Source organism: Oryx dammah, unplaced genomic scaffold (genome assembly GCF_014754425.2).
Source record: "Oryx dammah isolate SB20612 unplaced genomic scaffold, SCBI_Odam_1.1 HiC_scaffold_21, whole genome shotgun sequence".
In the NCBI taxonomy this organism is placed as follows: domain Eukaryota; kingdom Metazoa; phylum Chordata; class Mammalia; order Artiodactyla; family Bovidae; genus Oryx; species Oryx dammah.
The window spans coordinates 71801172-71819332 of record NW_024070205.1 but is presented as its reverse complement, the minus strand read 5'-3'; the positions used below and the strand labels follow the sequence as shown (position 1 = coordinate 71819332).

Below are 18161 nucleotides of genomic sequence, written 5' to 3'. Positions count from 1 at the left end.
AAACTTCTGGTATACTTAATTTCATTCATTTTTATGGCCAGAATATACCTAAAGTTCCTTCTTAAATATAATGTTTAAGTTCTTTATCTCTTTGTCTCCTCACCTCTAGCATCTCTCTCCTATCTTCTTAAAACTCCATTATTGAGGCAATAGTGTTGAACTTTGCTTTTTAATCACTCTTTTTTTTTTCAGTTGTATCTCCTATTTGTAGGCATCAAGAAACACAAACTTTATAAATATTGGAGGCTTTTAATCTCTGACTCCCTGTCGTGTCCTACTGTTTGCAACCCTATGAACTGTGGCCAACCAGTCTCCTTGTCCATAGGATTCTCCAGGCAAGAATACTGGAGTGGGTTGCCATGTCCTACTTCAGGGGATCTTCCCAAATCAGGAATCAAACCCACGTCTCTTACATCTCCTGCATTGGCAGGAGGGTTCTTTACCACTAGCACCACCTGGGAACTTGAAGTTAATCCTTGCCTAAACTGCTGTCTTTCTTCCAACATCTGACTGACTGCAGCAAGTAGTGTTCACACATCAATACTAATTAGATGGAGATTCTCCTGGACCAGGTCTGGGAGTGGCACACAGAGTCTACTCAGATGCCATTGGCTAGAACTCAATCCTGTGACCACACTTAACTTCAAGGGAAGCTGGGAAGGTAGTCCAACCATATATCCAACCAATTGGGGAGTGAGTTTAGGTGGACAGTCAATATTCTCGGTCATATGTGACATATCACCCTTACATCTTTCAAATTTGTAAAATCAACCGAAGCATTCCTGAACATCATGCTTTAGCTTGCTTTTTCTTTTGTTGTTGTTGTTTTTCATTTGTTTGTTTTACATTATCCTTCTTGTCCTGTATATTCACATTACCTCACTGGTATTATTTATCCAATAATAGATTCCTCTCTCAGTGTCCGTGAAGGATGGGTTTAAGTACCCTTCCTCCCTACTCTTCAACAGGACCAAGATCTGAGGATGCTCAAGTCCCTTATATGAAATGATTTAGTATCTGCATATAACCTATGTATGCATGTCCTTCTGCCTACTTTTAATAATCTCTTGACTACCTGAAATACCTAGTATTATACAATGTAAATTCTACGTAAATAGTTGTCTGTAGGCAGCAAATTCAAGTTTTGTTTTGGGAAATTTTCTGGAATATTTTTCCCCAAATATTTTCAGTCTGTGATTGGCTGAAATTGGCAGATGTGGAACCTATAGATATCACATGCCAACTGTAGTTCTTGTGCTCTGTTATTAATCACTGGGTCATTGACACTCCTCCTAACAAAGCTGAGATAGCAGGCATCAGAAACATGGTATGAGAGCTAAGCAGAGATGGGAAATGTGACTGGTAATAAGGAAACTGAAGAGGAAAACAGTACAAAAAGGAAAAAGGGCTTGTCTCATTTTCCTCTGAAGACATTTAATTTCTTTTATTTTGATGCATTTCATAAAAATGCCTTTTATTTATGCATAAAGTGTTGGAGAAGACTCTTGAGAGTTCCTTGGACACCAAGGAAATTCAACCAGTCCATCCTAGAGGAAATCAGTCCTGAGTATTTATTGAAATGACTGATGCTGAAGCTGAAACTCCAATACTTTGGCCACCTGATGTGAAGAACTGACTCACTTGAAAAGACCCTGATGCTGGGAAAGATTGAAGGTGGGAGGAGAAGGGGATGACAGAGAATGAGATGGTTGGATGGTATCACTGTCTCAATGGAACATGAGTTTGAATAAACTCTGGGAGTTGGTGATGGCATTCTACAGTACATGGGGTCACAAAGAGTCAGACATGACTGTGTGACTGAACCGAACTGATGGTGCAGTGAGCTTCAAGCCTGCTTTCTTGAAAGGTGCTTTTGAAAGCTCCTTTCTCCAGTGACAATCATAATTACACTTTAGCAATCATATACAAATTACATATTGATGTAAGAAGCAAAGTAATGAAAACATGAGATGAATAGTATTAGTGTGTAAAGAAAAGTTAATATTTGGTCTTTGTCCATAGTTCCTGACACAGAGCTTCAAAAACTCCTGGAATTTTCTAAGTGATAAGAGTCCCTTTTGTTATTCATACTTGATTTTATATTAACAAGGCAACTCATGGAGACAACTTTAGGTTGAAGGCTAGTTGCCAGAAACAGCAAAGATGTGATTAGAAAATGGAAACTTTCAGTACCTGCTCACCTTGCTGCCTCTAGGGAAGGAGGAGGGGCTGAAGATTGAGTTTCATCTCAATCTTAATGATTTAATTAAGCCTGCCTATATAATGAAGCTTTGATAAAAATGCTGAAGAAAGAGGCTTAGAGAGCCTTCTGGTTGGTGAACATAAATACCTGGAGGGTGGTGCCCTCAGACTCCATGGAGTCAGAAGCTCCTGTGCTTATGACTGATCCAGATTTGCCCAGTGTACCTTTTCAACTGTTGTTCATTTGCATTCTTTATATTCAAATGATAGTCCTTAAATATAACACTTTCTTGAGTTCTGTGAGCATTCTGGAAAATTACTGAAATTCAGGGAGTTGCGGGAAACCCTAGATTTGTAGTTGGATGGGTAAGAGGTGCTGTTGAATTGGAGACACTGAGTACTTGGAGCTTGTTGCTGAAATGAGGGCAGTCTTGTGCGACTGAGTCCCTACTCTGTGGGGTCTGAGCCAATTCTGAGTAATGAGTGCTAGAACTGAACTGAATTAACATCTGTTGGTATCAGAATGGCTCAGATGGTAAAGAATCTACCTCCAATTCAGTAGACCTGGGTTCGAAACTGGCTCAGGATGATCCCCTGCAGAGGAGAATGGCAACCTACTCTAGTATTCTTGCCTGGAGAATCCCATGAACGGAGGAGGCTGGCAGGCTACAGACCATGGGGTCACAAACCGTCAAACATATCTGAGCAACTAACACTTTCATAAAGGGTCATGTCAATAAATTATATATTGCTATATAGTCAATCGTAGAGCAAATTTATACTCATTAGAAACAGATCCTGGGAGAAATAGGCAAGAATGTCAGTTATTTTTAGCATATTCACTGTGTAAAAGCAAGAAGGCAAGATTTTACATTTTGTCAGTTTAAATTCAAGCCACTGAATATTTACTTAGCATCTACTGTGAACCATATTCCTTGCTCACTGCAGGAAGTTATGAGTTTGAATAAAGCACATAGAATTTTTAGTTTGATGGGAGACATAGATATATAGGAATGAATAAAAATACATTGTCTTATTCTTTATTTTTCCTCTTCAAACAAGTTGGACAATTTTTTTATTCATAATCTAAGTGCTAGAATGGCTGAATGGGAGTTTGGTGCTATCTTCATGATTCATTAGGAAGATTTCTCATGCAAATTTTAAGTGAATATTTACCTTCCCCTATATTGGTACAGAAAGAATTTGAGGTGACTGTGAATGAGTTTCTATTGCTTTTAAATGTGATACACCATTGCTGACATACAGGAGTTATGATCATGATTTAAATAGATGTCTTCCTCTCACAAACACACAACTGTTTTAATGTACAAATATATCTGTTAAGAATGTGCATAATGTGGTTAAGTTTTGGCACTATCACTACTGGGGCCCTAGTTCACTCCCTGGCAGGGAAATAAGATGCCATGGTGTGGCCAAAAAAGGGGGAAAAAAAAAAATGAAGAACGTGCATAGTTTATGATTTCACACAATAGGTTCAAAGTTGCTGTAGATTGAAGGCTGTGTCCCTCTAAAAATTCACGTTTAGTCCTTCAACATCCTTTCTTTATCACTGAATGCACATGTTTCTCAGAAGCTTTCGATTTTCCAGATGTCTCAATTCTCTGGAGCAGCAGGGCCTTCAGGGAGAACAGGGTGCAGGCAGCCATTAGTGTGTCTTGTTTGTGGAGCATATATTTCTAAGTTATAAGTGACATGGTTGGAGTCTCAGTTTGCCCAGCACTCCTTGTGTATGGCTGTTGTCTCAGTATACTTACTAGGCATGCCTGTCAAGAGATCCTGATTTGGAAGATAAACTACACCTATCATCCTATTTCTAAGGCAAGGACCATGTGTATCTTAGTGGAGAAGGGTTGTAACTGCCTCGAAGACCTTGCATTCTTCTCTAAGATAAGAAAGTGGGTCTCCCACACCCCAAACTCCTTCAGCATGAACTTGCCTTGGACTGACTCAAGGGTGATAGAGGATGTGGGCCTGAGTTTGCCTTGATTTCTCATAAGCAAGATGGATTCCTGGAGCATCCAGCCAATGTAACCCTGCTAAGTTACCACCGAGACTGAAACAGACTTGTGTGTGTATGTGCATGCACATGTGGGTCTGTGTTCACATGTGTGGCGAGTGTGGTAGGAATCTACTCTTTCCAGGAAGAAGAAAAGTGGAAATGCAGAAAAATGTTCTTTATTACTGGAACTGCCTCTGTCTGTGTGCAATACAAAGAAGAAGTGAAAGAAAGGGAGATCGATTTAAAGCCACGATGACTCAGGGTCCTCTGTTTCCCCAGTTCCTAAACACACACTTCAGTGAGAAGCTTTAATAGGAAACCTGTTCTGGAAGAGATACACATTCAGAGCTGCTAGGCCACCCCTGAGACTTTCCTAGGAAAGCTCTAAGCAGGATACACAAAACTCTAGCAACTCGTTGAAAATGCTTGTATCTTACTATGAGGGTTTTCTGTGCTCGAATTCCAAAGGTCACTCCCTGGCCACTTTGTGAGAGGAAAGGCAGAGTTAGCTTGATCAGGACAGGAGAATTTGGAAAGAAGTTTTGAGGGCTGTTGGTGAAGTAGAAAAGGGGTGGGGAGAAAGAGGGAGGAAAAGAGTAGAAAAAGAAGAGAGGATATCGTGTTAAACCCTTTAAAGAAGGGCAAGTAGGGTGAATGATAGGAAAATCCTGGGAGCCAGCATGGGAGATCCCACCTATGACAAGGTCATGTGGAGGAGACCTGACAAGCAAGGTGTATCAGGACTCGAGGGACTCCCTGGACCTGCTCGAGCATCTACCCCAAACCAAAATCTGTCTGTCTACTGTTTATTATATTATGCCTTTCACCAACTCTTCTGACATTAACAGGGGGCTATCCCCGACCACCTTTCTCTGGAGAAAATCGACTTAGGGCTCTAGTTGATAAATCTCCTGGGCATGAAAGGAGCATTTCCGTTTAAACCCTCCTGTTAGCATTCTAGCTTGCTTGGCAGGTTTATCCAGACTCTTGAAACTATGCATATGCTTGTTCACAACATCCCAACCATGACACAGGAAGCCTAAGCATTCTAAAAATATAGAGCCCTTCGAGGGGTGAAAAAGTTTTACTAAATTATAGTGGTGAAGGGTTTCATTGTTGAGCCAATGCTTGCTGCCAAGTTACCATATCCCTTATCCATTGTGTGCCTGGGAGTGCATTAGTTAATATAGTTGGAATGTAAGAAAAACAAGTAGTAGCTTTGGTATTAACCACATCAGATCTTTGAGCTAATAAGTTCTTTTTTTGTAACCCACTGCACCTTTGCTCCATGAGAATGTAACTTTGTATAGTACTTTCTGAGGCTGACACAGATTAGAGGTATAAAGAAAAAACACTTCAAGGGAAAACAAGTTTTCTGGTTCATTAACCTTTATCAAAAAAGGCATAAAATGTCAACAGGCCTCCAAGGCCAGAAGATAATGTACACCACATAGGACCCTTATTTATGGGAAAGGTATGCAGAAAAAAAATCCTGGTTTTCATAAGGGCAAAACTGCTGGAGTGTTTGAGCTGACTCTGCATAACCTTGCATCTTTCATTTTCCTCTATGTATAAGTCAGGGTATAAAAGCCCCTTTTGAAAATAAAGTTACAGGCCTTGCTCACTGAAGTTTGGTCTCCCCGTGTCATTCATTTGTTCACCAACGCCGTTCATCCTGAGGGTATCCCTAGACTCTGCTGAGGCTGGACCCCAGCAGGAAAAGCCACTAGATTTGGGGTTATAGTATTACTGTGTATTGGGTCTGGGCAGAATCTGCTAAGTCCAATCATATTATCAGCTCATTCTGTATGGCACTGACTGGACACAGTTTAAAGAAACCACAATTTCTGCCAGAAACAAATGTCTTCTTCCAACAAAACCATATGTTCATGATAGCAAACCAAATGGAAGAGATAGGCAAGACCAAGGGTATTTGCCTGTTCAAATAAATGCTATCAGCTTTATACAACACATTTTCTTTAGATGTAGACAACTACTGTAAGGAGAAAAGATTTATTCATTTCTTCAATAAAATTTCATTGACTGTCTGTGTGCCAGGCATTGGGTACAACTTAAGAACCACATGTGTCCCCAGATTCATAGGAAATCCTACCTATTTCTGTAGTAAGACAGCTCATTCAAACCATCTCCAAACCACCTACCTAGGTGGTTCCAATAAGCATTGTTGATACAAAGGTTAATAAGTCAGTGACTGCATTGTGATGTAATGGACACAAACACCAAGGGGTCACCACTTGTATATCCGTCCTTCTCCCTACATTTCAAGTCGGGTTGTCCTTATACTCTGGACAGTCTTCTCAACTAGTAGACATGATAGATGTGATGGAGTAACTCATCTTTCTCCCTGACAGGGTTGATGCTGAACCCAGCCTCATCTGTCTGTCCAGGGAAAGCCCAGGGGTCTAGTCACTCTAGTACCATCATGACAACAAGCAGGAGCAGTGGCCTCGGTTATCATCTCCAAGACCCCCTCTGTCAAGAGTGTGCTGTCCCACCCATTCCTGAAAGATGGACCTGGAGCCATCCTTCCCTTGAGATCTCCCAAATTTGCTGCATTAGAGACTGGAACCCCCTTCCATTACCTCAGAGAGTGAGAGCTCATGTTTTTATTTGTTTTGCTGTGTCTGTCTTTCCCATTAAGGGTAAGCTGGCAGCAAGAGAAATGAGCATTCTTGAGGTTAACATTTGAGTCAAGGTGAAGCATCATTCTTAAGAAATTTGTTCCAATCTTACACAAATATTTGCTCTTAGGCCTTTGTTTATTTTGTGGGCAATAATAGCAATAGAATTTTTTCAAAAGAAACCCTCATAGAGCTTTATACACACAAACACATTTTTTTTATTTTTTATTGTTGTGATAAAAGTCATGTAACACATACTATTTTAAGCATATTTAACTGTATAGTTCACTGAAGACACTAAGTACATTCACATTGTTTTGCAACACTTACCATTATGCATCTCTGGAGTTTTTCACCTTCCTAAACTCAGTGTCAGACTTTATTTTTTGGGGGCTCCAAAATCACTGCAGATGGTGACTGCAGCCATGAAATTAAAAGATGCTTACTCCTTGGAAGAAAAGTTATGACCAACCTAGATAGCATATTGAAAACCAGAGACATGACTTTGACAACAAAGTCCATCTAGTCAAGGCTATGGTTTTTCCTGTGGTCATGTATGGATATGAGAGTTGGGCTGTGAAGAAAGCTGAGTGCTGAAGAATCAATGCTTTTGAACTGTGCTGTTGGAGAAGACTCTTGAGAGTCCCTTGGACTGAAAAGAGATCCAACCAGTCCATCCTAAAGTAGATCAGTCCTGGGTGTTCTTTGGAAGGAATGATGCTAAAGCTGAAACTCCAGTACTTTGGCCACCTCATGTGAAGAGATGAGTCATTGGAAAAGACTCTGATGTGGGAGGGATTGGGGGCAGGAGGAAAAGGGGACAACAGAGAATGAGATGGCTGGATGGCATCACTGACTCAATGGACGTGAGTCTGAGTGAACTCCGGGAGTTGGTGATGGACAGGGAGGCCTGGCGTGCTGTGATTCATGGGGTCACAAAGAGTCAGACATGACTGAGCAACTGAACTGAACTGAACTGAACTGAAACTGAAACTCTGTCCTCTTTAAATGCTAACTCCCCATACCCCCTCCCCCCCTACCTCTTAACTTCTGGCATCTACCAATGTTCTTTTTGACTATGAGTATGACTGTTCTAGATACCTCATGTGAGTGGAATCAAACAGTACATTTTACACTTACATTTAGTATATTGAAATGCATTTTTAAGGTTCAGTTCAGTTGCCAAGTCGTATCTGATTTTTTGCAACCCCATGGACTGCAGCACGCCAGGCTTCCTTGTCCATCACAAACTCCTGAAGCTTGCTCAAACTCATGTCCATCAAGTCAGTGATGCCATCCAGCCATCTCATCCCCTGTTGTCCCCTTCTCCTCCCGCCTTCAATTTTTCCCAGCATCAGAATCTCTTCCAATGAGTCAGTTCTTTGAATCAGGTGGCTAAACAGTTGGAGTTTTAGCTTCAGCATCAGTCCTTCCAATCAACATTCAAGGTTGATTTTCTTTAGGAATGACTGGTTTGATCCCCTTGCAGTCCAATACTCTCAAGAGTCCTCTCCAACACCACAGTTCAAAAGCATCAATTCTTTGGCCCTCAGCTTGCTTTATGGTACAACTCTCACAACCATACGTGACTACTGAAAAAACTATAGCTTTGACTAGATGGACTTTTGTCAGCAAAGTATTGTGTCTGTTTTTTAATATGCTGTCTAGGTTGGTCATAGCTTTCCTTCCAAGCAGGAAGCATCTTTTAATATCATGTCTTCAGTCACTCTCTGTAATGATTTTGGAGTCCAAAAAATAAAGTCTGTCACTGTTTCCATTCTTTCCCCATCTATTTGCCATGAAGTGATGGGACCAGATACCAAGATCTTCTCTTTTTAAATGTTGAGTTTTAAGTCAACTTTTTCACTCTTCTCTTTCACTTTCATCAAGAGGCTCTTCAGTTCCTCTTCACTTTCTGCCATAAGGGTGGTATCATCTGCATAACTGAGGTTATTGATATTTCTCCCAGCAATCTTGATTCCAGCTTGTGCCTCATCCGGCCTGGCATTTCACATGACGTACCCTTCATAGAAGTTAAATAAGCAGGGTGACAACATACAGCCTTGATGTACTCCTTTCCCAAATTGGAACCAATTTGTTGTTCCATGTCCGGTTTTTACTCTTGCTTCTTGACAGGCATACATGTTTTGCAGGAGGTAGGTAAGGTGGTCTGGTATTCTCATCTCTTGAAGAATTTTCCACAGTTCATTATGATCCACACTGCAAAAGGCTTTAGTGTAGTCAATAAAGCAGGAATAAATGTTTTTCCAGAATTTCTTTGCTTTTTCTATGATCCAGTGCATTTTGGCAATTTGATCTCTGCTTCCTTTGCCTTTTCTAAATCCAGCTTGAACATCTGGAATTTCTCAGTTCACATACTGCTGAAGCCTAGCTTGGAGAATTAGCATTATTTAGCTACTGTGTTTAATGAGTGCAATTGTGCAGTAGTTTGAACATCCTTTGGCATTGCCCTTTTTTGGGATTGGAATGAAAACTGACCTTTTCCAGCCCTGAGGCCACTGCTGAGTTTTCCAAATTTGCCGACATATTGAGTGCATCACTTTAACAACATATTTTAGAATTTGAAATAGATCCACCGGAATTCCATCACCTCCACTAGCTTTGTTTGTAGTGATTCTTCTTAAGTCCCACTTGACTTGCATTCTGGGATGTCTGGCTCTAGGTAAGTGATCACACCATTGTGGTTATCTGGGTCATGAAGATCTTTTTTGTATAGTTCTTCTCTTTATTCTTTCACAAAGAAGGTAAAATCTGTTTATAAGGCATATGCAGATTGTACCTTCTTTTTATTTCCCTTGTGCTAAACAGGAGGTTCTCATTAGTTTTCTATTTTATAATAGTATTATTAGTATATATATTTTAATCCCAATCTCCCATTTCATCCTACCCTCCTTTACCCTTTGGTGTCCATATGTTTGTTCTCTATGCCTATATCTCAATTCCTGCCCTGAAAATAGGTTCACCTATATCATTTTTCTAGATTTCATATATTTGCCTTAATATATGATATTTGTTTTCCTCTTTCTGGCTTATACACATACCATTTTAGGTCATTTACACAAGTTTAGTTGCAGTTTTGTATGGCTGGCACAACTTGAAAGACAACTTAAAACTCAAATGACAGAAAGCTAGAATCCACTGGTTGTGAACTCCTACTTGCCCATGTTTTGTGTCCTCATATATGAGAATATTCAAAAGCTGGTATTGTAGACATTATGATACTTTGTGTGGCTTTAGGATTTTTTGCTAATTTGATGAGATGATGCTATTGTGCTTGTTGTTTTTATTAACATCACTTCAGGTCCTGTTAATAAATATGTACACAGAGTAAAATAAATTTTTAATGTATGAAATAATTCAGCTTTCATAACTGTTGGGGATTTTAATCAAGAAAACATGGTTATGAAAGGGACCTCCCGGGTGGCTCAGTGGTAAAGAATCCTGCCAATGCAGGAGATGTGGGTTCAATTCCTGGGTTGGGAAGATCCCCTAGAGAAGGAAATATTAAGCCATTCCAGTATCCTTGCTGGGAAATCCCAAAAACAGAGAAGCCCAGCGGACTCCAGTCTATGTGGGTTGCAGAAGAGCCAGATACAACAGAGCAAACATGCACGGTTATGAAAAGTAAAGGGACATTAACAATATAATTAAAAGTGAAGTCATGACACAATCATAGCTAAGAACCACATGATAAAAATGACTTTCTTCGCATTTGTTAGGAGAATTGAACTAAGCAGAAAAGCATAAGATAGAAGAATGCTTACAATTTTTCTTTCTCAAATTTCTGAACAGAAAGAAAAAGAGCAAGGTTCTAACTTGACCTTCATGCTCTGATTGCCTTTTGTTGCTGGGAGGGTGTTCATGTTGGACATGCTTCTTCACCGTATACCTGGTATTTCTTGTTGTTCTCTAAAGCATATATTTTCTATTTTGTTTAGATTCCATCAAACAAATGACACAGCTAGTGTTTCTCATGGAGCTGTCAACTTAAAATTGGCCCTGGAAGTAACCTAATATTTTATTACATGTATTTAATGACCTAAATGTGCCTATGAAACATATCATAAAAAAAAATTTTTTTTAAATAATCCATGAGATGACACTAGGCATTCTTTGACACCAGTATCCTCCAATGTTTCATGTGACATCTGAATATATTTTGCATATTCCTTTAAGCACATAACTAGACTATAAATAAAAGAATTACTACGTTAAGAAAAAGACACCTTTCTTTCTAATATGCATTTTTAAAAAAATAAGATACCAAATGATGTCAATAAACTGACAAACCAAGGACATTTTCAACATCTGGTTAACTATTGCCTACTTTAGAAACATATAAAGAAAATTTTACAGTCTCTAAGAACCATTCAGTTTCTTTCTGAATACCAAAGTTTTACATTATTTCATCATAGCTAAGTTTACAGGGATTTTATTTTATACAAGTATTTTATGATCTTTTTTTTTCTTAACTCTGCCAGAAACTGAACAGAAGCATTTCATATTCTTTGATTCAAGTATGCAGATAAATTTTAAATATATCTATTAAGAGAAAAAAAATTCTCAGGGCTTTAAACCAAAACACTAGTTGATACTTCATTGTAAATTTTAGTCATTACAAATTTTTTTTAAAAGTTCCCTATTTTATCCAGCTTATAGTATTTTGTTATTAAAAATCTAAAAGTTTATTCATCATGTCCAATGGCATGCTTAAAATTTAAACATATCAGGATATTCTAGAAAATAATCATTTCCCATATCTTTTAAGGACAGCTTAACTGTACATGCATATTTAAGGCATTGACAAGATAGTTTTTTTTTTTTTTTTTAATGGAGGCTTAATAATATGACAGTGCTTCCCTGGTGGCTCAGTGGTAGCAAATCCGCCTGCCAGTGCTGGAAACGTAGGTTCAGTCCTTGGGTCGGGAAGCCCCTGGAGAAGGAAGTGGCAACCCACTCCAGTATTCTTGCCAGTATCTTATGTACAGAGGAGCCTGGGGGACTACAGTTCATCAGGTTGCAAAAGTGTCGGGTGTTTTAGCCACTAGACTAGAGTTTAGCCTCTAAACAACAACAGTGATATGATAACCTTTAAAAAACCCTTTAAGATGTGACAAGATGTTCACACTCTAAGCTATTCTACGTATCTCATGTGTGCTCAGTGGCTCAGTTGACTGATGAGGGTTCAGTGCCTAGGTGGGGAAGAGCCCCTGGAGAGGAAATGGAAACCCACTCCAGATCTGTTTCATAACTCCTTGCTTCTGTTGTTGTTCCCTGCTGCTGAATACTTTATTTTATTTACTTATTTATTTATTTTACTTTACAATACTGTATTGGTAATACTTTAAAAGCAACATCTACTAATTGAGAATGATTCATTTCTATGTATTTTAATCTCTGGGGCATATCCTGATGAAGCTCACAATTATCATCCTTACATTCTCAGGGCCCTCAGGGTCTGTATCTGTGTAGCACCTATAAACTTGATAAATTCTTTCTGGAAACTCTGATGGACCCTCAGTTTGTTTTTGTTTTATGTCCGTAATTTTATTTCAGCTCTTTTGTCTGGGTACCCTGTTGGGTTTTTGCTCAGCCCTCCACACCACTAGGTGGTAGTCCTGACTCCTTTTTCTCCTGATGCAATAAGACAAATGCTTCTACATATGGCATCTCATCTCTTTCCCCTGATTTTAACAAAACACTTCTAACTGTGAGATTGCATAATAGTTGAGTGAGCCATTCAGAGGCCATTGCTCTTCTGATCTTAACATATATCAGGTCCACAGCCTATCACAATAGCATGCTATTGCTATTGCTAAGTCGCTTCAGTCCTGTCCGACTCCGTGCAACCCCAGAGATGGCAGCCCACCAGGCTCCTCCATCCCCGGGATTCTCCAGGCAAGAACACTGGAGTGGGTTGCCGTTTCCTTCTCCGATGCACGAAAGTGAAAAGTGAAAGTGAAGTCTTTCAGTCGTCTCCGACTCTTAGCAACCCCATGGACTGCAGCCTACCAGGCTCCTCCACCTATGGAATTTTCCAGGCAAGAGTACTGGAGTGGGGGTGCCATTGCCTTCTCCATTACAATAGCATGGTAAAATATAATTGTGAGCCTATGACTATGCTCACAATTATATTTCACTCATTTATCCAGTATATGCCCAAAAAGGCTCTACTTCAAGATAGATGGAGCAATTCCCACTTATAGATGGAATACCTGCCATTTTTTTAAAGTATGACCACACCACAACACAAAAGATGTATGGAAATTCCAATATGAAAAAATTCCATGCAAAGAAATTGCAGCATCAATACACCAAAAGTTAATTATCAACTCCCAAAACTTACCCTACAAACCAAGTAACTAATTCCAACTAGGGTAGGTCACCCCTGCAAGAACTAGTTCCCCAATAAACTGGTTCCAAATTAACTGGTTCCTAACTCAGGTATATAAAGTTACCCTACAAAACAAATGAATTGATTCCAACTAGAGTAGGCTTACCCCCACACTAAGATCATGGCATTTAGTCCCATCACTTCATGGCAAATAGAACAATAGAAACAGTGACAGACATTATTTTCTTGGGCTCCAAAATCACTGCAGATGGTGATTGCAGACATGAAGTTAAAAGACACTTGCTCCTTGGAAGAAAAATTATGACAAATGAAAAGACCAAATTGAGGGGGGAAGATGTTCCCAGTGTACACACAGGAGTGACTTACCCTACAGAGTGAGTCTGTCAAAATAAATGCATATTTTGTTTCTGTTGCAGTCATTTGTGAAGGACTATATGATTTCTATCACCAGGCTTCTGTTGAGATTGGACACTATACCAGGATCAGGGTTTCTTTGCTCTGTAAGTTACTACTATCTGAAGTGGAAGATTATTCTGACAGGCAGTTCTCAAATCCCTCTATAATGCTCTTTGCTTGACTCTTCTATGTCATTTATTTGTTTATGTGTCTAATATGTGCTCAAAAATAGTATGTTGGGTTTAAAAATTCATTAAAAAAATGTTTAGGGAAAACATTATTTAAATTAATAGTCCTGTAGATAGCCATTCTGAACAAAATTCACAAGTGTTTTTTTTTTTTTTCCAGCTGGCATTTGAGATGGACAGTCTCTGACAGAGGATGCCATACAGCCAAGAATAACACTGATCATGCCGTTTAATTTCTGTGTTTGTTTTTATTTTTTCTCTTAGTTTTGGCCACGCCCCATGACTTGCAGGATTTTAGTTCCCTGACCAGTGTCCCCTGTAAGGGGCGCACTAAGTCCTAACCACTGGACCACCAGGGAATTCCCTAAACTCTCTGTTTTATAAATAAATGGACTATGTCCAAGTGTATTTAATGAAGTGACTTATTAACAATACGAATTCATGATTAGCAGAGAGGGAGTAACACATATGCCTCCTGTTTGGAAGTACTGTGTTCCTTCTATTACACACCTTTCTCATTAAGGATGCTATAGAACTTTGGATGGACAATTTGTTTTTGTGCTGGAGTGTCCTTTGCACTTCAGGATTTGCAGCGTCAGCAGACCCTGTCCACTAGTAACTAGTAACATCCACTGGTTATTGCAACATATAAACAAGTCCTTACATACAGGGAAGACTGGTGCACTGCAGTCCATGGGGTCACAAGGAGTCAGACAGGACTGAGCAACTGAACTGAACTTATATACAGGTTTCCAACAATTCCCAATCTATTACCAGTGATGTCTCCCACTGATATGTAACCGATGTAATGCCATGCTGCCACAAATTGATCAATGGGTTTCTTAAGTTTGGGTGAACCCAAAGGATAAGGTTTAGATGGAATGCAGTAAATAATTTTAATATATGGGTAAGCATTTATGACAGAGAAGGCAATGGCAGCCCACTCTAGTATTCTTGCCTGGAAAATCCCATGGACGGAGGAGTTTGGCAGGCTGCAGTCCATGGGGTCTCAAAGAGTCGGACACGACTGAGGGACTTCACTTTCATTTTTCACTTTCATGCATTGGAGAAGGAAATGGCAACCCACTCTATTGTTCTTGCCTGGAGAGTCCCAGGGACATGGGAGCCTGGTGGGCTGCCATCTATGGGGTCGCACAGGGTCGGACATGACTGAAGCGACTTAGCAGCAGCAGCAGCAGCAGCAGCAGTAAGCATTTATGAAATATCGCTTTGCTATTTTAAAATATCAATAAAAATCTACCTTCAAGGAATGAGAAATAACCATTGAGTTTTCATTTCTTTAAAATTTGCTACATAAATAATCCAATTATATTACAAATGAAGATAGCCAAGGATGACTTATGGATCAGGACTTCTGCCAGACTTTATCAGAAGTTATGTTATTCTACTGGGGTTACCCTCATTGGGATCTATAGGATGGAATCTCAAAAGCTTACTACATCTGTGGTTTGAAAATATCAAAATATTCCTGCTTTAATGTTTAATGTGATTGAAGACTGCCATTCCTAAACCTAGAAACTTATTTCTGAAATATGCCATTACATTTCATAAACTATTTTTGGCTGAAGGGATATTCTAGAGTTTGGTCTCTGAATGTCTTTTTGTAGGTTTTCAGGAAGTAAATTAATTTTAAGTAACTTTTTGACACATAAGAAAATTTCTCTGGGCAAGCAATCTAGTTTTTTTTTTTTTCTAGTTTTTAATATAATCCTCAACTCCAATATATTAGCATTTGGAAAGAAGGAAACAGAGATAAGTTAGGGAGTATGAAACTCACATCTTTCAAACTCTACATTGAGGACTACTTTGGAGCCAAGAAAAAAACCCCAAGAACAGTGTCAAACCCTCGCAGGGGGAGGTTCAGTAATTATAATAGCAAATTAGAGCATATTAAAAATGGAACAGAATTTACAATGGCTGCATAAGATCGAAAACATATCCACATTTTAATTTGGTCACACTGTGTGGTTTTAAAGTATGGCTTATATTCTTAAAATATTTATCTTCTTCAGACAAGACAAAGTTATCCAAAACTTTGGTTAACCATTTCTTTCTTTGGTCTTATGTGAAACAGAGCCCCAACTATGAGACTTAGATCAATTAATACATTTTAATAGTCATGTATTCATTATGCCAAAGTGAAAAGTGAAACTGAAAGTCGTTCAGTCTTGTCCGACTCTTTATGACCCCGAGGACTGTACAGTTCGTGGAATTCTCCAGTCCAGAATACTGGAAGTGGGTAGCCTATCCCTTCTTCAGCCATCTTCCTGACCCAGGAATCAAAGCGGGGTCTCCTGTGTTGCAGGAGGATTCTTTAACAACTTAGCTATCAAGGAAGCCATCATTATGCCAGCTTATGATTAAAATCAATGAATCTGTGTGTGGAAAAGAAGAGCTTTATAAGAAGCATAAAGGTAATGGAGTAGATCTTTAATTTCTTGCTACAATTTATAGTTTGACATTTAATTAAGTAATATTGAGGCCAGAAGAAAATAGTTCCATTTTTCTGAGATGCTCTTTGCTTTGCTGGTTTCACTGCAGCTTCAGAGGTCCTAAACGATATTTTGTTGCCATCACTGCAGTTGAATCTAAGTTTGTCATTGGCTGTGGTCCCAGTGGTACACACTACAAAGAGCAAGACCAAATTGGAGAAAATCAGGCATGACCAACGGGAAGAACATATCAGACAGTTAAATGTGTAAGACAGCTTGACCACATATGCCTAAAATTTTAAGAATATTGCATCCCCAAAATATTATTTGATTAAAGGTTAAGATAAAAAGTGTTTTCATACTTAAGCAATTAACTACTTCTTATTCAAACTTGATGAGGACAAACAAGATTTCCACTTAGCAGAATACTATCCTGTTTTTATCTTATAATATGGATTTTGTAAACTTGAAAATCATTAATTCTTCCCTTGGTCAAGTTCATATCCATCTTTGTAATTTTAAATTATTAGGAGACTTTGTTGTATGCTGTCAACAGTCTTGATTGGGAAAAGATAACTGAATGGAACACATTTAAAAAAATTATATACTACCTATTATAGAAAAAAGACAATTTAAAGATTACAATAAACTTCAAGTACTTTTACAGCAAAATACATTAGTAGGGGCAAGAAATTGATGTTACTTTTCTGGCAAATAAGGCAAAAATAAAATTGTTGAGTTATATAATAACTGTAGTTTGATACACTAAAAGGTGTAAGTTCATCTATAGAAAGATTTGCTTTTCCTGATCACTGTTAACAGAGTGAGTATATTATGTGTTTCTTTATTTGAGATTTAATATTTAGAAATATTTAAGAGATAGATAACATGGGAACAGTATCTGGCTTTATAGTTTTGCAAGATGCTGAAGTATCAATAAGGTGATGTCCTTTAAGTCAATGTTCTTTTCTTTCTTTCTTTCTTTTAAGAGGGGAACATCAATTAAACATTAACTCAGTAAAGACATTGGGTTTTATGCAAAGAGGAAAACATTCTTCTTTTCCTGATTTTATATATATATAACATAGAATAAGAACTTAATGGATCTAATGATATTTGACTTAAAGAGAAAAAAAAAATATCTTAAGTTATAGCAGTGCTTTGGCTGGGAGTGTTGTGGAGGAAGCCCCAAATCCCCTAGTAGATATCTTTGCAATGACACATCAATGATAAAATATACACATAGTTAAGATCATGAAATTTATTAAAGTCCTAGCACATTTACTCAATTTAGGCTGCAATTGGTGAAAGCAGTATTCATACAAAGACAGACATACAGTGGGGGCACGTTCAGGGTTGCAAAATTCCATCCGTGGAAAGTAGATGCACCTAACAGCTACTTTTCAGCTGGTCGTACATCACTGACCAGGAATATACCACTCTCTACGTGTCTATTTCAGGGAAGTTTTACAAATAAAAGGATCTCTTGGTTCATAAAACCAAAAATCAAGAACTCATGCTTCTCTAGAGGACAAAGGAGAAATAAATTTGTCCCAACAATTTTTTTCTCCGTAATTCTCAAATTCAAAAAGCTTATTGAGCTGAATTTTTTTTTTTTTGGCAAAACCTCACTTTGAAAGTTCTGAGTATTTTTTGTACTATTTACTTATTCCACTTAAAATTAGTATTCACATTTTTCATTTCAGAAATATTACTTTTATTATAAAATGCTAACCAAGGCCCTCTGAAGGTATTAACTACTATTCAGTATATGATGCAGTACTATCTTTCCAAAATCTGAAATCTTCAGAATTAATAAAACTATATTCTTGTTTTTTGGTAAGAAAATGTAAAACTATATTTGACTTTAGTTCCCCAGTGTAC

At 38.4% G+C, this 18161-nt stretch overlaps 1 protein-coding gene across 1 annotated transcript in view; it reads left to right on the top strand.

Moving 5' to 3' along the window:
- The window catches only part of KCNT2 (potassium sodium-activated channel subfamily T member 2), a 1342824-nt gene that overhangs the window by 1269993 nt on the left and 54670 nt on the right, over nucleotides 1-18161 (top strand). The window contains 3 exon segments of the mRNA XM_040262901.1: nucleotides 10678-10748; nucleotides 13620-13744; nucleotides 15173-15288. Coding sequence (XP_040118835.1) covers nucleotides 10678-10748; nucleotides 13620-13744; nucleotides 15173-15288 — 312 coding nt within the window.